The sequence below is a fragment of the Muscardinus avellanarius genome, assembly GCF_963383645.1.
Source record: "Muscardinus avellanarius genome assembly, chromosome: 1".
NCBI classification, from domain to species: Eukaryota; Metazoa; Chordata; class Mammalia; order Rodentia; family Gliridae; genus Muscardinus; species Muscardinus avellanarius.
The window spans coordinates 111,541,067-111,563,059 of record NC_137786.1 but is presented as its reverse complement, the minus strand read 5'-3'; the positions used below and the strand labels follow the sequence as shown (position 1 = coordinate 111,563,059).

The 21,993-nt window shown below is 46.6% G+C and overlaps 1 protein-coding gene across 1 annotated transcript in view; it reads left to right on the top strand.

Annotated features, from left to right (window-relative positions):
- The window catches only part of TIFAB (TIFA inhibitor), a gene marked incomplete at both ends in the record, with an annotated part of 65,036 nt that extends 45,281 nt beyond the window's left edge, over positions 1 to 19,755 (top strand). The window contains 2 exon segments of the mRNA XM_080713585.1: positions 19,254 to 19,297; positions 19,683 to 19,755. Coding sequence (XP_080569711.1) covers positions 19,254 to 19,297; positions 19,683 to 19,755 — 117 coding nt within the window.
- Positions 19,756 to 21,993: the final 2,238 nt, after the last annotated feature.

Genomic DNA, 21,993 nt, shown 5'->3' with positions numbered 1-21,993 from the left:
GCGAGAATGGCTAAAATAGAAAAGGCAATACCAAGCTCTGGGGAGGATGCAGAGCAACTGTTTGTACTGACAGTGAGTGTGTGAACTGGTAAAACTACTCTGCTACATGCAGTTTCTCCTAAAGCTGAGTGTACAAACATTCTGTGTATGCTATATGTTGTCCATTATGTTCTGCAACATACTACAACATCTTGGGATATACAATAATAGACATCCAGCTTGCTTGCTCTTTCTTTCTTTCTTTCTTTCTTTCTTTCTTTCTTTCTTTCTTTCTTTCTTTCTTTCTTTTGTTCTTTCTTTCTTTCCTTTCTTACTTATTTATTTTACAAATTTGTGGCTCACCTGGGCTTTTCTTCCAGTCTTACACAGCTCCTTTGTGCCTCACTTAGCTAAGGCTCAGCAGTCAACTGTGCTTATCTTGGCTGGACTCTCAGGCTTCTGTGGCCTCTGCTGAGATGACTTTCTCCTGCTCCTTATGGAGTTTCATCCCCCATAAAACTAGCCTAGGTTTTGTTTCAGCCTAGCTGGACATGTTTTTCTGACAATAACAAACAAACAAACAAAAAAAAAAAACTGGAGAGAAAGACAGAACAGAAATGCATATCTCCTGAGGCCTGTACGCAGAACTCTCACACAATGACTTCTACAATATTCCATCCAAAGAAATCACAATTCCCAGATTCCTACCCAGATTTTAGAAGTGGAAAAATAGATCCTATTTCTTGATGGAAAGAGTTACCAAATACATTGCAGAAGGCATTAGATGAGGAAGGGTTGAAGAACTGAAGCCATTTTTGTAATCAACTGACTATCCTCTGTTATCAGGCAGTTCTACTCAATGGAAATATATATGCATGCATTCTCAAAAGATAGGCATAAGAACATTCATAGCAGTGGTCTTTATAACATCCCAAACTGGGGGATTTTATGCCCACTGACAAAAAAATTAATGAATTAATTATAACTATATGAATATGTGTATATAATATAATAAAATATTACTTTGAATATTTGTGCACTTTTTAAAAAAATGTTGTACTTCAATAAAAAGTTAGACAATTAGACTCTGTGCCATGTAGAAAACAATGAATAATAAAGAAATGAATAGCAACTATGAACTAAGAAACAATAATTAAAGATGATCAACAAAGTTGGTTATTTTAGCATATTATTAAAATAGATACATTGTAGTAAGACTGGTAAAGAAAAAATAGAAAACAAAAATTTATTGAAAATTAAAAAACAAGACATAACAATCCTGTAATACTAAAATATTCTGTAATAATATTAGTAATTTGATGCCAATGACTTTTTTTAATTAATTTATTTTTTAAATTGGTGCATTGTAGTCATATATCAATCACATTGGAGTACAAGACTTGAGAGGATATACAAGCACACATCATCCAATTAGCCCTCCTCCAGCCCCCATCCCATTCCCTCCCCCTCCCTCCATCCCACACTTCTTTGGTGATTTACTTTGATACATTTGTTTATGTACCTCCTGCGTTTTAAAGAGGCTCCGTCCTCCAGTATTACATACCCTCTGATTGGTCACATTAGTTGCTTCACTATAGGGCCCTTTCTATAGCTCAACCTCTTCCTGTTGCCCTTTTCCTCCTAGTTATTGCTGATTAAGAGAAGCGTCTGATTTATATTTTCTGCGATATTTCTCTGTGCATGCTGCGTTGCAAGTACCAATCCCACTCTTGATGGTCCCAGTAGTGGCCTGGCTACTCAGTGGACTGATCCAGACCTCGCTGGCTCAAGCAGTGGCCTTGCCTCATGGGAGGCCCCAGTTCTGGTCTCGCTGGCCCCTGAACCGGTCTAACCCCTAAGCTGGCTTTGGTCCCGGCCTTGGAGGCCGCAGGAGTGAACTTGCCTCACGCCAGGATCCGATGCTGGCCATTGGCCCCTGCACCGGTCTAACCCCTTGGCAGGATTCCAATCCCGGCCTCGGAGGCCCCAGCACCGGCCTAGCCTCATGGCAGGCTCCAATGCCGGCCTCGTTGGCCCCAGCACCAGCCTAACCCCTTGGCAGGCTCCGATCCCGGCCTCGGAGGCCCCAGCACTGGTCATGCCTCAAGGCAGGCTCCGATGCCAGCCTCGCTGGCCCCAGCACCGGCCTAACCCTTCGGCAGGTTCTTATCCTGGCCTCGATGCCCCAGTACCGGCCTTGCCTCAAGGCAGGCTCCGATGCCGGCCTCGCTGGCTCCAGCACCGGCCTAACCCCTCAGCAGGCTCTTATCCTGGCCTCGGAGGCCCCAGTACCGGCCTTGCCTCACGGCAGGCTCCGATGCCGGCCTCGCTGGCCCCAGCACCGGCCTAACCCCTCGGCAGGCTCTTATCCTGGCCTCGGAGGCCCCAGTACCGGCCTTGCCTCAAGGCAGGCTCCGATGCCGGCCTCACTGGCCCCAGCACCGGCCTAACCCCTCGGCAAGCTTCGATCCCGGCCTCGGAGACCCCAGCACTGGTCATGCCTCACGGCAGGCTCCGATGCCGGCCTCGCTGGCCCCAGCACCGGCCTAACCCCTCGGCAGGCTCTTATCCTGGCCTCGGAGGCCCCAGTACCGGCCTTGCCTCACGGCAGGCTCCGATGCCGGCCTCGCTGGCCCCAGCACCGGCCTAATCCCTCGGCAGGCTCTTATACTGGCCTCGAGGCCCCAGTACCGGCCTTGCCTCAAGGCAGGCTCCGATGCCGGCCTCGCTGGCCCCAGCACCGGCCTAACCCCTCGGCAGGCTCCAATCCTGGCCTCGGAGGCCCCAGCACTGGTCATGCCTCAAGGCAGGCTCCGATGCCGGCCTCACCGGCCCCAGCACCGGCCTAACCCCTCGGCAGGCTCTTATCCTGGCCTCGGAGGCCCCAGTACCGGCCTTGCCTCATGGCAGGCTCTGATGCCAGCCTCGCTGGCCCCAGCACCGGCCTAACCCCTCAGCAGGCTCCGGTCCCATCCTCGGGGGTCCCAAAACTGGCCTTGCCTCACGGCAGGCTCCGATGCCGGCCTCACTAATCCCAGCACCGGCCTAACCCCTCAGCAAGTTCCAGACCTGACCTCGGAGGCCCTAGCACAAGCCTTGCCTCATGGCAGGCTCCAATGCCGGCCTCGCTGGCCCCAGCATCGGTCTAACCCCTCTGCAGGTTCCAATCCCGGCCACGGAGGCCTCAGTAGTGGCCTTGCCTCACAGCAAGCTCCGATGTCGGCCACTGGCCCCGGCGCCCGCCTAACCCCTCAGCAGGTTCCGATCACTGTCTCTGTGGTTATTATTTCAAAGGTTCCAGTTGTAATGTATCAGATCTCTGCCTCCCCCGAATATTGGCCACTGGCATTGCCACTGCCTCCACCGTTTCAAATCCTTCCCAGGCTCTTTTTCCACTCTGAATGTTGTCCAGTGTTCCTAAGCATGCGTGATGGTAGCATTCGACATTTGGTGTAATTTCTCCAAAAAACTAAAGTTGGTAAGATCCGGTTTCTGCTTCTCCTGAATACAAGTCTCCACCACCATCGCGGAGAACTCTTTCAACACCGCATTTCTCCTTGGTCTCCGCTAAACTCTCTCCTTATATGTGATGTCTGAGATTCTTAACAATATAGAGAAATAGCAGTCCTCTTTCATGGCGAATTTTTCCATAAGTTCCAGTGCATTTAGATAAGTTTTGTCTGCATCTCCAGTGTCCTGGCATCCATAACGGCTTTCTTACCTCCTCTCCGATATTTTTCTTTATCTTTTTCTGTTCTGGGCCCAGTTTCTCCAGGGGTCTGGCATGCTACTCGCAGTTCGGCCTGGGGCCCAGAGTCCCGCGACCCAGGCCCCAGCTGGCGTGCCCTGCGCTCGACCCCCACCCAGAACCCAGAGTCTTACTGGGCCTGGTTTCTCCAGGGGTCTGGCGTGCTACTCGCAGTTTGGCCTGGGGCCCAGAGTCCCGCAACCCGGGCCCCATCTGGCGTGCCCCGCCCGCGACCCCCGCCCAGAACCCAGCATCTTACTGGGTCCGGTTTCTCCAGGGGTCTGGCGTGCTACGCGCAGTCGATGCCAATGACTTTGAAATTCAGTGGAAAGGAATGAATTCTTAGGAAAAATAACTAAAACCTATACATGAATAGATACTTTGAAGCCGGGCATGGTGGCACATGCTTGTAATCCCAGTATTTGGGAGGCTGAGACAGGAGGATCACAGTTTGCTGACAGACTCAGCTACTTAATGAAGCCCTTTGCAACTCAAGGAGACCTTGTTTCAAAATAAAGAATAAAAGCCGGGCGTGGTGGTACACCCTTGTAATCCCAGCACGTGGGAGGCTGAGACAAGAGGATTGCACAGGTTCAAAGCCAGCCTCAGCTACTTACTGAGGCTATCAACAATTTAGTGAGACCCTGTTCCCAAATAAAGTATAAAATAGGTCTGGGAGTATATCCTGGAGGTAGAAAAGCCCCTGGGTTCCACCTCCCAGTACCACACCAAAAAAGAAAAAAAGAATAAATAAATAAATAATAGGGCTGGAGTGTGTATCTTGGAGGTAGAATGCCTCTGGGTTTCATCCCCAGCACCGAAAAAAAAAAAAAAAAAAAAAAAAGATATTTTGAATAGTATTTTACGGAATAGAATCTGTTAATTGAAAATCTTCCCACAAAGCAAAACCCCAGATGGCTCTGTAGTAATTTCTATTACATCTATTACATCTACAAAAAATTAATAACAATCCATTACAAATTATTCCAGGAAATTAATTTTTATTTATTTATTTATTTATTTTGTGGTACTGGGAGTGGAACGCAGGGGCTTTTCTACCCCCCCCCGGGCTATACTCCCAGACCTATTTTATATTTTATTTGGAAACAGGGTCTCAAAAGTTGCCGAGAGCCTTACTCAGTAGCCGAGGCTGGCTTTGAACCTGTGCGATCCTCCTGTCTCAGCCTCCCAAGCGCGAGGATTACAAGCATGCGCCACCACGCCCGGCCATTCCAGGAAATTTAAAGGAAGGGAAGTAATCCAAATTAAAATCATAGCAAGAAACAGTGAGGATTATCAGCAAGTTGATTCCTAAGTTTATATGGAAAGGCCAAAGACCCAGAATGGCCAACAGGATATTGAAGAAAAAGAACAGACTGGAGCACCAACACAATCCAGTTTCAAAACCTACTAGGAAGCTACAAAAATCAAGACAGTTGCTATTAGTGAAAGAACAGACAGATAAATGGAAGAGGACAAAGTGCCCATATATATTTCTACATAGACACAGCCAGCCAATCTGACAAAGGAGCTAAGGTAATATAATGGAGAAAAGGTTTTTAGCTAATGGTACTGGAACAACTGAACACTCACATACAAAATAACAATAATTGAGTGCAGTGGTGCACACTTGTAATCCCCATACTTTGGGAGGCTGAGACAGCAGGTTGGAGGCCAGCCTCAAGAACTTAGTGATACAATCTCCCTGTTTCAATACAAAAAAATTAAAAGTGCTGGGGATGTAGTTTGGAGGTAGAATGCCCCTGGGTTCAGTCCTCATATCAATCAAACACAACAAAACCAAACCTAGACATAGACCTTATACCCTTCACAAAATGAATAAATAAATAAATAAATGAGCTAAACATAAAACACAAAACCATAAAACTCCTAGAAGATCAAATAGGAGAAAATGTAGATGACTTTGGGTGTGGTCATGACTTTTTTTTTTTTTTTGGTGGTACTGGGGTTCCTGTTCCTGGAAGCCCTTCTACCTCTGAGCTACACTCCCAGACCTATTTTATATTTTTACTTGGAAACAGGGTCTCTTAAGCCAGTGTGGCTGGCTTCAAACCAGCACGATCCTCCTTTCTTTGCCTCCCAAGCACGGGGATTACAAGTGTGCGCCACCACACCCGGCTTGGTCATGAATTTTTAGATACAACAAGAGAAGCACAAACCATGGAAGAAACAATTTATATGCTAGATTTCAGTAAAATCAAAATGCTCTTTCCTACAAAAGACACTCAAGAAAATGAAAAGAAAGGCTACAAACTGAGAGAAATATTTGCAAAAGATGTATCTGGCAAAATATTGCAATCCAAAATACACAAAACTCTTAAAACTCAACAATAAAAAAAAATGGATTTAAAAATAGGCCAATGACCTTAACAGACATGTCACCAACTATGATGTACAGATGGTAAATAATCATATATGAATAGTAAGTATATGTGAGCTAGAACAAGAATCTAATATTATAAATCTAATAAAATAGCCAAATTCAAAACACATTATCAAAAGCTGTCAAGGATATGAATCATCAGGAGTGAAGTGATCATCATATATAAAATTTTCTCCCTGTCCATTGTTATGGATGAAATTTTAGTTTTTGAATATGTAGTACATTAACATACTTCCAAAAGTGAAAATATTTTAAAAAAAAGTACACTCAGAGTAGTGTTCCTTTCTCCCTTATTTTTTCTGTTCCTCGTCCCTATTGGTGACTGTCTTCAATGTTTTATAGTTTACTCTTCTTGTGTTTCAATTTGCAATTGTAAGCAGATATATGTATGTTTTCTTATTTTCTTTTCTTTCTTACACCAAATGTGGCATACTGTTCATGTTCCTTTGTACTTTGCTTGTACTTTTGTTTGTATTTACCAAAATCTCCTGGGCTTCCGTCCAGACCAATTTATATGGCTCTTTCAGCCTACAGGACTCATTACGTGTATGTATCGCAATTCATTCAACTAATGTCCTGCGCTTGTACATTTAAGTACTTGCCAGTGTTTTGCACTTATAAATAATGAGGTAAATGTTCATGAAAATTTTGTGCATATGTGTTTGTCGTAGCTTCAGGATAAATTCTAAAAACAGCTTGATTAAGGATAGATGAAGAGGTGGTTTTACACTATATTGTCAAATTTCTCCCTATAAAATTGAACACCTTTGTGTTCTTTTGTTTTTTTGGTGGTACCAGGGGTGGAACCCAGAGGCTTTCTACCTCCGGGCTATACTCCCAGACCTATTATATATTTTATTTGGAAACAGGGTCTCACTAAATTCCTGAGAGCCTCACTAAGTATCTGAGGCTGGCTTTGAACCTGAGCAATCCTCCTGTCTCAGCCTCCCAACTGCAGGGATTACAAGCGTGGGCCACCACGCCCGGCAAGACCTTTGTATTCTTGCCAGTAATGTATGAGAGGGAGTGCCAATTTCCTACAGCTTTGTAAACAGATATAGTTTCAAGTTTTTGGACTTCTGCCAATCTGGTAAGTGAAAAAAAATTTCGGTATAGTTTTATTGTGAAGTTAAACATATTTTTATATATTAAATTTTATTTTTATGTTTCTTCCTGTTAGTTTTTCATGTTTTGTACATATTTCAATGGGATTGTTAAATCTTTGTTCAATTTCAAAAAATTTGCTATATATTAAAAACTTCTGTGAATTGAATTGACTCCCCAAAATTCATATGTTAAAGTTTTCACCCCAACAAGACTATATTTAGAGATGGGGTTTTTAAGAGGTAATTAAGTTCAAATTAAGTCATGAGGGAAGGGCCCCAATCAAATAGGATTAGTGTCATTGCACTCTTGACCAGGTGTGCACCCACAGAGCCAAGGCCACTCCAGTGGCAGTCGAGGAGCCAGGGAGTGAATCTGCTGGACTTTGTTCTTGGGCTGCCTGGCCTCCACAACTGGGAAAGTTAATTTCTATTTTTAAGTCACAGTTTATGTTTTGTTGTGACAGCCCAGGAAGATTAAGACAGGGACATGTATTTTTTTTTTTTAATCTGTGTGTGCTATGCATTACCAAGATTTTCTTCCAGTTTGCCATTTGAATTTCTTTTTTCATTCAAGTTTTGTTCCTTTTCTCTTCTTTCCTTTTCCTTTTTGTTCCTTTTCCTCTTTCTTTCTTTCTTTCTTTCTTTCTTTCTTTCTTTCTTTCTTTCTTTCTTTCTTTCTTTCACACTGGAGATTGAACCCAGAGCATGCTACCTCTGAGCTACACCCCAGCCCTATTATTTATTTATTTATTCATGTATTTGCGATACTGGGGATGGAACCCATGGGCATTCTACCTTCGAGCTATACAACAAGCCCAATTTTTTTTTTTTGAAGGTCTGGGGATGGAGCCCAGAGGCATTCAGCCTCTGAGATACATCCCCTGCCCTATATTTTCTTCTTTATTTTGAAACAGGGTCTCACTAAGTTGCAGAGAGCCTCACTAAGTAGCTGAGGCTGTCCAGGAACTACGATCCTCCCATCTCAGCTTCTCAAGTATTGGGATTACAAGTGAACACCACTATGCCCAGCTAATTTTTATTTTTTGAAACAGGTTCTGACTGAGGCTGCCCTTGAACCCTGCAATCCTACTGTCTCATCCTCTCAAGTACTAGGATTACGTGCTTGCACCACCATGCCCAGCTTCTTTTTGTTTTGAATGAGGTCAAGGGAGGAGTAGGCTAGAGCAAGAGTCTGAGGGGAAGGAGGAGAAGGAAGGGGGTACAGGAGAATGAAATAGATCATATTATGTTTGTGCATGTATAAATATATAACAATGAATCCCACTATTATGTGTAATTGTAATGCATCAATAAAAATAAATAAAATGTTAAAATGTAAAAGTTAGTAGTAATGTGGAATCTAAAAAATATATCACTAATTTTTCATACTCTATGACGTTAAATCCATTGGTATGTCCAGGCATGGTGGCACACACGTGGAATCCCAGCTGCTCAGGAGGGTGAGATAAGAGGATTACAAGTTCAAGGTTAGTCTGGGAAACTTAGTAAGCACTCTATCTCAAATAATAAAATAAAAAGGGTTCAGTGTAAAGCTCAGAACTCTTGCCTAGCATGTACAAGGCCCTAGGATCAATCTCCAGTACTGCAAAACAAAAGCAAGCAAACACAGAAAAAAAGAAAAGAAAAAGAAAAAACTTTATTGGTATATCACATGTATACTTTGAATGGCTCTTTTTTAGCTATGTATGTTTTTGTGCCATTTTACATGCATCATTTGGAAAATTTATGCAAATCTTCCAAATATTTATAGACTTAATTATACATCAAAAACCCATCAGTTAATACTATGATCTGTCATGTCAGAAAAATTTTTAAGTATTTGGAAGATGCCAGGTCATGGTGGAAGATGATGATACAAGCCTTAACATTTTAAAAATCTGTTTCATTAAGTACACTATTAGTTTCATTAAGGACACTCGTGAAGTATGCTCATTTTATAGAGGAGGAAAGAAAGCCACAGAAACTGCTTGCCCTAAGTCACTGAGCTATTAAGTCACAGAGTAAGGATTCAAATCCAGGACTCTACCTCCTTGAAGATCTTGAGGGGAAGTATCAAGAAGTTTGCCCATGGCTTCTTTCCTGAGATGAACACCCGCTCTAGAACAAAAGCTCCGCTTGGTTGGATGTGTGCTCATCAGAGGTTTAGGAAGTGAGCTGGCTGTGGTGTCTCATACCTGCAATTCTAGGACTTGGGAGATTGAGACAAGAGGATTGCAGATTTGAGGCCAGCCTCAGCTGCTTAGCGAGACTCACAGTAACCTGACAAAACCCATTTCAAAGTGAAATAATAAAAATGGCAAAGGCAATAAAATAAAGAATAAAATTTAAAAAGAGCACTAAAAGGGCAAGGAGTATAGGTAGAATGCCCTTGGGTTCAATCTTTAGTACTCTCCCCACCACAAAAAAAGTTTAGAAACTCACTGGAGACCCACATTCTGCCCTTGCACAATCCAGGTCAAGAGAAACTGAAGGAAATGGAAACAGTGGCACCTCCATAGTTGTTTGTGTGGTGCTTGGGATTGAAGCCTGGGGCATTCTCCCTAAGCTACACCCCAGGTCTATTTTTATTTTTATTTATTAATTTTTTTGCGGGTCTGGGGATAGAACCCAGAGGCATTCGACCTCTGAGCTACAACCCCTGCCCTATTTTTTATTCTTTATTTTGAAACTGAGTTGCAAAGGGCCTCACTAAATAGCTGAGGCTGTCCATGAACCGCGATCCTTGGGTCTCAGCCTCCCGAATGCTGGGATTACAAGCGTGTGCCACCATGCCCAGCTTATTTTTTTTGTTTTGTTTTGAAATAAAATCTGCCCAGATTGCTATGAGTCTTGCTACATTGCTGAGGCTGTCCTTGAACCTACAATCCTCCTGTCTCAGCCTCCCAAGTACTGGGGTTATATATACCACTAAGCCCGGCCGTACCTCCATAGTTTGACTCTCAGATCAGTAAGGGTCTGATCTGAGAGGTGATAGGAAACCAGAAAAGCTCAGTCCTGCTACCCAAATACCAAACACCATCTGGACCTCCTGTCAGGGCCATTTGGTCATCTGCGTTAGAGCCTTCACTCTGGAATCCCTAGGCAAGCAATTCTGTTCCTAAAAACTTGTTCCTAAGAGCCAGTCAGATGTGTAAAGACATCTGGATGTCCATCACATATTAGAGTTGGAAACAGCTTGGGAAGAAGGGATGAAGAGGAGGAGACACAAGGAGTTGGTTCTATAAATGATGGTCCTGGTCCAGGGTGCTGTGGAGCAGTGGTTTCTAAGATGTGGTCTATAAACCCCCTAAGCTTACTGAAATACTTTCCAAAAATCAGGTCAAAACTATTCTCATAATACTACTAACACATTGGCTTTTTGCCATTGATCTTTGCATGATCTGTCCAAAATAATACTGGGTAAAACTCCTGTGAGTGAGCAAGGCAGCACACACCTGATCTCGGAGCTTGGGAGGCAGAGACAGGAGGATTGTGGGCTCTGAGGCCAGCCTCAGTAATTTATTGAAAACTTCCTTGCCTCAAAATAAAAAATAAAAAGGGCTGGGGGTGTAGCTTAGTGGTGGAGCACCCCTGGGTAAAATCCCGAGTACCACAAACAAACAAACAAAACAAAACAAAAACAAGAATCCAGTGGTGACTTAGCACAAATCATCAATGTCATTAAATTACAAATAGTTATTTCTTCTTCATTTTCAAGCACTTATGGAAAAAATAAGCCAATTTCATCCGGGTGTGGTGGCACACGCTTGTAATCCCTGCGCTTGGGAGGCAGAGACAGGAGGATCGCCAGGTTTGAAGCCAGCCTCACTGGCTTAAGAGACCCTGTTTCCAAATAAAATATAAAATAAGTCTGGGAGTCTGGGAGTGTAACCCGGAGGTAGAAGGGTTCCATCCCCAGTACAAAAAAAAAAAAAAAAAAAGCCAATTTCAAGATGTCCTTGATTAAGTAATAAGACCCTGGGTCCCGGGCAGGGGTCGGGCAGGGCACGCCGGACCCCGGAACAGCCGGGGCCCAGGTCACAGGACTCTGGGCCCCGGGCCAGACCACGTGGAGCATGCCAGACCCCTGGAGAAACCAGGCCCGGTTGTAAGACCCTGGGTCCTGGGCGGGGGTTAGGTGGGGCACGCCGGACCTCTGGAAGAGCTGGAGCTCAGGTCGCAGGACTCTAGGCCCCAGGCAGAGTAGTGAGAAACACGCTGGACCCTTGGGGAAACCAGGCCAGGTCACAGTGCTACTGAATGCCTGATCCTACAACCTCCTCAAACCATACATACTGTCTTTTCTTACTTAAAAAAAAAAAGGAAAAGAAAAAAGAAAAATATCGGAGAGGGGTCAAGAAGGCTATGGTGGATGCCAGGATACTGGAGATGCAGACAAAACTTATCCAAATGAACTGGAACTTTTGGAAAAATTCCCCGCAAAGGAGGACTGCTTCTTCTCTACATTGCTAAGAAACTTGGACATCACCTGTAAGGAGAGAGTTTAGCAGAGACCAAGGAGAATGGCGGTGTTGTAAGTGGTCTCCGCTATAGCGGTGGAGACTTGTATTCAGGAGAAGCAGAAATAGGATCCTACCAACCTTATTTTTTTTTGGAGAAATTACACCAAATGTCGAATGCCACCGTCGCGCATGATTAGGACCACTGGACAACATTCAGAGTGGAAAAAGAGCTGAGAAAAGATTTGAAATGGTGGAGGCAGTGGCAATGGCAGTGGCCAGTATTCAGGGAAGGCAGAGATCTGATGCATTACACCTGGAACCTTTGAAGTAATAACCCCAGAGGCAGAATGCTACCACCACGCACCCTCGAGAACAGGGGACAAATGGTTGGGCGAAGAGGGTGCTCGGATTGGAGGGGTGAGGCCAGCGACGGACACACCAAAGCTGGGATTGGAGCCTGCCATGAGGCAAGGCCGGTGCTAGAGTCTCTGAGGCCGGGATTGGAACCTGCCAAGGGGTCAGGCTGGTGCCGGGGCCAGCAGCCAGCATTAGAGCCTTCCGTGAGGCAAGGCTGCTACTGAGGCCTCCGAGGCCGGGATCGGAGCCTGCCGAGGAGTTAGGCTGGTGCTGGGGCCAGTGAGGCCGGGATTGGAGCTTGCTGTGAGGCAAGGCCACTACTGGGGCCTCCGAGGCCAGGATTGGAGCCTGCCGAGGGGTTAGGCCGATGCTGGGGCCTACAAGGCCGGGATCTGAGCCTGCCGAGGGGCTAGGCCGGTGCTGGGACCAGTGAGGCCGGCATCGGAGCCTGCCGTGAGGCAAGGCTGGTGCTAGGGCATGCGAGGCTGGGATCAAAGCCTTCCGAGGGGTTAGGCCGATGCCAGGGCTAATGGCTGGTATCGGAGCCTGCCGTGAGGCAAGGCTGTTACTGGGGCCTCCGAGGCCGGGATTGGAGCCTGCCAAGGGGTTAGGCCGATGCCGGGGCCAGCAGCCGGCATCAGAGCCTGCCGTGAGGCAAGGCCGGTGCTGGGGCCTCTGAGGCCGGGATCAGAGCCTGCTAAGGAGTTAGGCCGGTGCCGGGGCCAGCGGCCGGCATCGGAGCCTTCCGTGAGGCAAGGTTGCTACTGAGGCCTCTGGGGCCAGGATCAGAGCCTGCCAACGGGTTAGGCTGGTGCTAGGGCCAGTGAGGCCGGCATCAGAGCCTGCTGTGAGGCAAGGCCAGTGCTGGGGCCTCCAAGGCCAGGATCAGAGCCTGCAGAGGGGTTAGGCTGGTACCAGGGCCAGCAAGGCCAGGATCAGAGCTCACCATAAGGAAAGGCCGGTGCTGGGACCTCCAAGGCCTGGACTGGAGCCTGCCGAGGGGTTTGGCCGGTGCCGGGGCCAGCGAGGCCAGCATTGGAGTCTGCCATGAGGCAAGGATGCTACTGAGGCCTCCGAGGCCAGGATTGGAGCCTGCTGAGGGGTTAGGCCAGTGCTGGGGCCAGCGAGGCCAGCATTGGAGTCTGCCATGAGGCAAGGCCGGTTCTGTGGCCTCCGAGGCCAGGATAAGAGCCTGCTGAGGGGTTAGGCTGGTGCCGGGCCAATGGCCGGCATCGGAGCTTGCCGTGAGGCAAGGCCGCTACTGGGGCCTCCCAGGCTGGGATTGGAGCCTGCCAAGGGGTTAGGTCAATGCCAGGGCCAGCAGCCAGCAGTAGAGCCTACCGTGAGGCAAGGACAGTGCTAGGGCCTCTGAGGCCGGGATAAGAGCCTGCCGAGGGGTTAGGCCATTGCCGGGGCCAGCGAGGCCAGGAACAGAGCCTGCCGTGAGGCAAGGCTGGTGCTGGGGCCTCTGAGACCGGGATCGGAGCCTGCCGAGGGGTTAGGCTGGTGCTGGGGCCAGCGGCCGACATCGGAGCCTTCCATGAGGCAAGGCCACTACTGAGGCTTCCAAGGCTGGGATCGGAGCCTGCCTTGAGGCTAGGCCAGTGCTGGGGCCACTGAGGCCAGGATTGGATCCAGCTGAGGGGTTAGGCCAGTGTCAGGGCCAGCAAGACCAAAATTGGGGCCTCCCATGAGGCAAGGCCCCTGCTTGAGCCAGCGAGGTCTGGATCAGTCCACTGGGTAGCCAGGCCACTACTGGGGCCGTCAAGAGTGGGATCAGTACTTTCAATGCGGCATACACAGAGAAATATGGCAGAAAATAAAAACCAGATGCTTCCCCTAATCAGAATAACTAGGAGGAAAGGGGCAACAGGAAGAGGTCAAGGTATAGAAAGGGCCCTATAGTGAATCAACTAAGGTGACCAATCAGAGGGTATGGAATAGGGGAGGATGGAGCCTCTTTAAAATGCAGGAGGTACATAAACAAATGTATCAAAGTTAATCACCAAACAAGCATGGGATTGAGGGAGGCAGAGGGAATGGGATGGGGGCTGAATGAGGGCTAATTGGATGATATGTGCTTGTATATCCTCTCAAGTCTTGTATTCCAATGTGATATATGATTACCATGCACCAATAAAAATAAATTAAAAAAATAAAAATGAAATCTATGATAGTAATGAAAAAAATAAAATCTTGACTGTTAAGTGTGTGTGTGTGTGTGTGTGTGTGTGTGTGTGTGTTGTGTGTTGTGTTACTGGAGATTGAGCCTAGGGGCCTCTACCTCCAGCCCTGTTTTATTTTGAAACAGGCAGGGTCTCATTTAAGTTGCTGAAAGCCTCTTTAAGTTGTTGAGGCTGGCCCTGAACCTGAGTTCCTTCAGTCTCACCCTCCCAAGTACTGGGATTAGGTGTGTGCCACCACATGCGCCTTCAGGACATATTTAAAAATATTCTAGATCACTCAATCGGATAGGAGCACAAAGCACTTCTGCTATCTCACAGCTAAGGATGGTTGCCCTAAGGAAAAGCACGGGCATGCACTCAACTAGCTGCCTTTGCCACAGGATGCCACTGCTGCTGGGCACACAGAGACAGATGCCAGGACTGTGTAATGCTTTCCTGTGCTGGAGGCACCTTTGCCTTTATGGAAGCCAGCCTTAGTAGAAGATGAAAAAATTGTATTCTATGACAATGTTAGTATAAAGACAAATGCATTAACATTATATACTATTTTTCTTCAATTAAAAAGAATTGGAAGCCGGGCATGGTGGCAGCACACGCTTGTAATCCCCGCACTTGGGAGGCGGAGACAGGAGGATCGCACAGGTTCAAAGCCTCGCTGGCCTAAGAGACCCTGTTTCCAAATAAAAATATAAGATAGGTCTGGGAGTGTAGCCCAGAGGTAGAAGGGTTTCCAGGAATCCCAGTACCAACAAAAATAAAATAAAATAAATAATAATAAATATAAATAAAAAGAATTGGTCTTCATTTTCTCCTGATTTTAAAAGAAAGTAAGGCATTTTTGTGGACTCAAAATTCTGTGGGCCTCGGCATTGTTCCCAAGGGAGAAACTGGGCCTGAGTGAACAACCGTGGCGTATTCAGGGCCAAGTTCTCTACAAGGCAAAGTTTTAATAGATTATACTTTATACTAATAATAGATTAACTTTATACTAATACAGTTTGTTTTTTAATGAAGGGGCCCATAGAGGCAAAAATGCTTGAGGCCCATTGGAAGTCATCCTGCAGTCTATGAAAAAATGTACAAACATTTTTGCAAATGAATAAAAGAACCTGTCATTTCAAGAAAAATGTCTATGATATTATTGTCAATAATAAATTTGAACTTTTAAGTAAAAACTGCAACTTCTGGAAACTCCTATCTGCCACTATGAGCTTAACAACTTTCTTATACTTAAAAACCTTCAGAGCAACTCAGCTGATGGATGTGACTTTCCAGTATTGTATACTGCACTGTGTTTTCATCTGAAGTCCTACAGACCATAGTGAAACTATATTTTCCAAATGACCACTGTATGGGTTTTATAAAATCATGCATGGCTAAATGGTCTATTCAAGAAATAAAATAGACCAATTAATTTTGATGTGATTGAGTTTAAAAATTCACTGATTTGTTCTAGACTCTACATTATGATTAACTTTTAAGAAACTATTACTTCTTGATTTGGGTGTAGTATCAAATAAGAACATTTGCAATTATTTGTAAAAGCTATTAAAGTCCTCTGTTTTAAAAACATATTTTCATAAGGTTAAATTTTCTTCACTTATTTCAAATAAAATAACATATAGCAATCAGACAATAAAGAAGGGTTTAAAATTGTTTAAAAAAGCTACTTTTCTAACTTTTTTGTTAAACAAATTTTTTCACAAAAATACATATGTCAACATGAACCTTGCTTACATGTTAATATTAAAAAAATGGCCGGGCGTAGTGGCACACACTTTTAATCCCAACACTTGGGAGACTGGATAGGAGGATCACACAGGTTCGAAGCCACTTAGTGAGGCTCTCAATAACTTAGTGAGACCCTGTTTCCAAACAAAATAGAAAATAGGTCTGGGAGTATAGCCCAGAGGTAGAAAGCCCCTAGGTTCCACGCCCAGCACCACCAAAAACCCCACAAATATTTAAAAAATGAATAATGAATACTTGTAATTTCCCAGTTTAAAATTCTAATAGAGTGATTATTTTATAGTGCTAGGAATCAAAACTACATTCTTGCATGTACAAGGCAAGTGCTCAACCACTGAGCTATACCCCCAGCTTTTAATAGAAAAAATATTGATAGATAGGTAGATATAACCCACATATAAAAGCTCTTCAAGGTTTTCAATAATTTTCAAAGAGAATTGAGGATTTCTTTGGAGGGAGATGTGCTGGGGCTTCAACCCAGGGGCATTCTACCTCTGAGCTGTACACCCAGTGCTTTTCATGTTCTTATTTTGAAACAGTGTCTCACTACTGGGAATTGTGCTGCTATGAACATGGGTATGCATATGTTATTGTAGTTCTGTGATTTCAGCCTCTTTGGAAAGATACCAGGAGTGGTATAGCTGGATCATATGGTGGATCCCAGTTTTCTAAGGAATCTCCATAGCAGCTGAACTAGTTTGCACTCCCACCAACAGTGTAGAAGAGTTCCTATTTCCCCACATTCTCACCAACACTTGTTGTTATTTGCCTTCTTTATGCTTGACACTCTGATGGGGTTAGATGAAATCTCAGTGTAGTTTTGATTTGTATCTCCCTGATTACTAATGATGTTGAACATTTTTTCGTGTTATCTATTGGCCATTTGCATATCTTCTTTTGTGAAGTATCTATTCAACTCAGTTACCCATTTCTTGCTTGGCTTATTTGTTTTGCTAGTGTGGAGTCTTTTGAACTCTTTATTCTGTATATTAGCCCTGTATCAGAGGGGTAGCTGGTAAAGAGCTTCTCTCATTACTAATCTTGGTGTCCATCAACAGATGAATGGATTACAAAGTTATGGGAAATGTACACAATGGAATTCTACTCAGCAATAAAGAAGAACAAAATTATGTCATTGGTAAGAATATGGAAGGGCCTGGAGAACATTATGTTAAGTGAGATTAGCCAAGCATAGAAAACGAAGGGACATACGTTTTCTCTAATATGCTCAAACTAGGGAGTATTTGGGATAGCAGAGGGACTCCCGATAATGGAGGAGAGACCTCAGCAAAGCCAGGAAGGAAGGGTAGGAGAAGAAGAAGGCTGAGGTTTATTAATAGAAATGCTACTTGCGGCCATATGCATACATGTGAATATAACATTGTTAATCTGAAACTCAGTATTGGGAGGGAGGGAAATGGGGAACCAGGCTGGGTGAAGGAGGCACCAAGTACTGTGTGAATATACACCATTGTCAACATGATCTACATTATGATGTGAGACTGTAGTGTACCAATTAAAAAAAGAAAAGAAAAGAAAAGAAACATAGTATCCCTAAGTTGCTGAGGCTGGCCTTGAGCCTGCAATCAATCCTCCTTTCCTGGGTGCACCACCATGTTCAGGTTTAGTTAAGGGGTTCTGAATCCAAATAGTTTGAGAACGGTTATAGAGTACCTGTTTAAAAAGCAGGGAAGAAGCACTATGTAGAGTAGGAGCCCAGATATGTTTATATTAAGCAGATTTGGACAATCTGTATGGCTCAGCGTGTTAGGGTCCGAGATGCGCCCCCTTGCCCAAATAACGAAGAACACACCAAGGATGTAACACACAGGCAGAGCTTTATTGTGCTGCAGCTCTTTGTACTGGCTAGCCAGTGGTCGAAGCTCTTTTACAAGCCCGCCTGTGGTTTGAGGAACTGTCCCGGTGGCTACCAGGGAGTGCCCTGGCCGAGCCAACGTCCAGCCTCACCAACAGAGAGCAAGTGGTCAGAGTCGACCCTGAGCACACTTCAGGCTCTATATTTATAGCCTCTGGAGGGGTGGTTACACACGTCACAGCCCGCCAAAAAGTAGGATACAACCAATCAAATAAAAAGGTAAACAAGTACAACCGATGATTTCAAAAGAAAGCACACACACACTTGAATCACAGCAAATAGTTTTTGTATTTTTTATTTTTTTGGTGGTACTGGGGTTTCTGGAAGCCCTTCTACCTCCCGGCTACACTCCCAGACCTATTTTTACATTTTTATTTGGAAACAGGGTCTCCTAAGCCAGCACGCGCGGCTGGCTTCGAACCTGCGCGATCCTCCTGTCTCTGCCTCCCAAGCTTGGGGATTACAAGCGTGCGCCACCACGCCCCGGCTTAGCAAATAGTTTTAAAGGACAGCCTTTCTACACGGCCCGCCTAGGAGTGACTTTCTCTTTCATGCTTGGTTACTATGGTAACCTTCAGCTCGGCCCATGAGTACCAGGTGTTTTCTTTAGATAAAGCTGTGGCAGGCTTGGGACTCATTTCCAAGAAAAATAGCTTCATTCCCTAAACTACTTTATACTATTTTAAAATATCTCAAACTTTAAAGAAACAACTCTTAGCATCAAGAATTTTGAAAGACAAGTCTATCCTTAAAATAATTTCTAATAGTAACCTAGGTTTTTAAATTAAAACAACTTTTAACATTAAGGTAGCTGGGGCATAAGCAAGCAGTTTCACAGAAGCCAGAACTCAGGCAGTTATCATAAGCACGAACTTACAAGTTGTACTTTATATTGGCGAGTGGGGTTACCGAAGCAGAAACTTGCAGTTTTATTCTAAGTTAATTCTATATCTTCACATTTTAATTTTATAAGGAGAGGGGAATGTCTCCTCACAGCACTCTTACATGTTTTTGTTACTCTCTTACTTCTACAAGGGTCCTACTTTAATTCTAATATCCTACTTTCTTATTTCTAATAGATTCCATATACTAATATTGTCAATATCTTAGATTCTTCTTCCTGCATTCCTTCAAGCGCACTGCTCTGGGCTAGAGGGGCGCAGTCACTCACTCCCAGCAAGTGCTTAGGGCAATTCATTTGAGCATTTTTACTTTTGTTTCCACGGTGAGCACACATTTATTTTACAATTGGAAAAACTAAAAATCTTTAAAAAGAAAAGATGGTGTGCCTTCCTGAGCCAGATTTCTGGAGACTGCAATCTCGAGGTGGGAGGGGGGCAGAGATTTTTGCCTGCTCTGTTCACTGCTTTATCTCCGGCACCCAGAATGGTGCAGGGAGCAGTGCCCTGAGTATTCACTTGAATGACACGTATGGGACAGTGTTTTGCAGACTTGTAAGCATCAGGATAAGAAGACAAGGTTACCTCTGCGGCAATTTCAGTGCAGCTGGAGGGCTGGGGCCTGTCTTCAATTACTTCCATAAACCCCAGCAGGGCACATTGACTTTCACAACAACCCTGAGGGATGTGTATTGTTATCCAAATTCAGTTCACAGCTGGGCAGAGAGTCGGCTTCCTTCTTCATACTTTGAGGAAGAAGAGTGACCCTGGAGGCCCTATTTAAGCACCTGGGACCTGACAGGACACTATTGTATTCAGGAGGAAAAGAAAACCAACTTAGAAATAGGCGGATGGTCTTTGCACTGGCTTGCTTTCTTCGTCTTCGTCTTCGTCTTCGTCTTCTTCTGTATTTAGAAAAATGCTTGTGATGAAGATCCGCTATTTAATTAATCACAAGTCGGACCAGTACCCAACGTTTGCTGAGTGAAAGTAGCTATCTGCTTCCATGAGCAAACCGAGTCCAGACCTTGCAGTAGGTGGGTTTGACTCTGAAGTGGGCGTGGAGCAGCTGATCCTGGGGCAGACCCGGGCTGTGGATGGCGGGTGCCTACGGGGAGTGGGGGCTGGGGCTGTGGGGAGTTCGTACTGACGGGGGAGGCGAAGGCGATCGCTGGTACCAGCGTCCGCCCGCCTCGCAGGGGCGGTGGGGAGGCTGCTGGGCCAGGCGGCGGAGGCCGGTCCCCAGGCCCCGCGCGCGGGCGGCCGGGGTCAGGGCCGGGGCGCCGCGCGGCCGGATGGGACGTGACGAGCGCGCGGTGCATTGTGGGGCCGGCGCGGCGACTGGTTCCAGTTCACTCGGCGGCGGAGCCGGGCGGAGGGCAGCGCGGGGCGCGCGGGCGGGCAGCGAGGAGGCGCGGGCGGGCGGGCGGGCAGCGAGGAGCGCGGAGAGGAGAGGCGCGAGCGGCCGGGAGCTCGGCCGGACACCTAGCTGCAGCCGCCGCCGCCGCCGCCGCCCGTAAGTGCCGCGCGGGCCTGGCCACGCGCCCCGCGCCCGCCGCGCGCCTGCAGCCGCGGAGCCGGCGGCCGGGCCTGGCGCGCACCGCGGCGCTCGGCGGGGCGGCTGCGGGCGCTGCGGGCGCTGCGGGCTCGGGGACCCGCCGGCCGCGGCCCGGGCCGCGCGGAGCCTCCTTGGTTTTGTTCCCAAAGCAAACCCGGAAACCACCTTGTCTCCGAACGCATCCTCTGCCCGCGCCCGGGCGCTTTTGTGGGAAGGGGTCAGTCGGGGCCCGGGCGGCCTGCCCGGGCTGGGCCCGAGGAAGCGGAGGCCCCGCGGCGTGGGCCGCCGGCTGGTGCGCGGGTGGCCCGGGGCAGCGCCGCCGGCCCGGCCCGCGAGTGGCCCGCCGCGCCACAATAAGTCGGGCCGAGCCCGGGGCCTGGCGGCCGCCGGCTCCTCACTACAGGCCGGGGCGGGCCCTGGGGGCGCGCGGGACCGAGGCCAAGGCCGGCCGGGGGCGGGTGCTGTCCGGGGACCGCGAGGAGAGGGGCCGCGGCCACCCCTGCTGCGCTCGCTCGCCTCCGAATTGGCCTTTTGTTTGCTTTGTGGTTGGGAGATTTTTTTTTTTTTTAAGGTAACTCCGGAGGGCTGTAGGTTCTACCGCAGGAGAAGGCCGCAGGGCAGAAACTCTCCGCGGGTGGGTGGGGTGGAGTGGAGAGCCAGTGCGCGGGATGCTGCTGGCCTTACCACCTGACAACAGGTGTGAGAGAGGGTGTGCCCCACCCCCACTCCGTCCAGGACCACTGATCACTCTGGTTGCTGGTCAGGAAATTGCGTGAAATGTTAGACTAGGTGTTGGGGAGCGACTTCCTGGACCAGCCGCTGACATAGACCCTGAATTCAGCAATTACAGTTACCATGAAGTCCTTGTAAGATTTTAATAGTCCAATAAACCGCATTGAGGAATAGACAATTAAAGGGGGCACTCCTGCTAGCTTCCCTCTTTTCTAACACCTTTGTGGTTTGAGGTTTTACTGTTAGTGGGGAGGGTTTGCTTTGTTCCCAGGGTTTTGGACAGCCTTAGATTAGGGTGGGAGACTCAAGATACAAATAGGTAAAACCCACCTGCCACTTAACTGCAGGCCACCTTATGGTCCTGGGCTGCTGTAGGATGTCATTAACTCTGAAGTGGACACTTCATGCCCCCAACTGGAATTAATACACCTTGTACACAATTAATAAAAGCTAAACAGTAGCATCTTACTCCTAATAAGGGACTATGATGAGGATGACTTAAACTTTTAAACCTGTTTTTTTTTTCAGAAAAATAATAACACAATTCTTAAGACTTCAAATTCTTCCCCTAAGGTTTTATAAGGAGAGAGGAACATCTTGGCAGGCGGTTCTTTTGTTTCAGTTAGTTGTGATTGTTAAAGCTTGTATCTAAGCAAAGTGTGAGAGGGATGGAGGTGAAAATTGTTTAGGGGCAGGGTCTAATCTTTGATGAGGCAGGGATGGCTCACATTAAGCTTTGAGAATTGTCTGGAACATGAAATGTGACATTCTAATATGCAGTTGTGTTACTGTCTTGAGTGGTGTGTGTGTGTTACTAGGGATTGAACCCAGGGGTGTTCTATCTCTGAGCTATATATCCTGCCCATTTTTTTTTTTTTAAATTTTGAAATAGGTTCTTGCTAAGTTGCTGAGGGCCTCACTAAGTTGCTGAGGTTG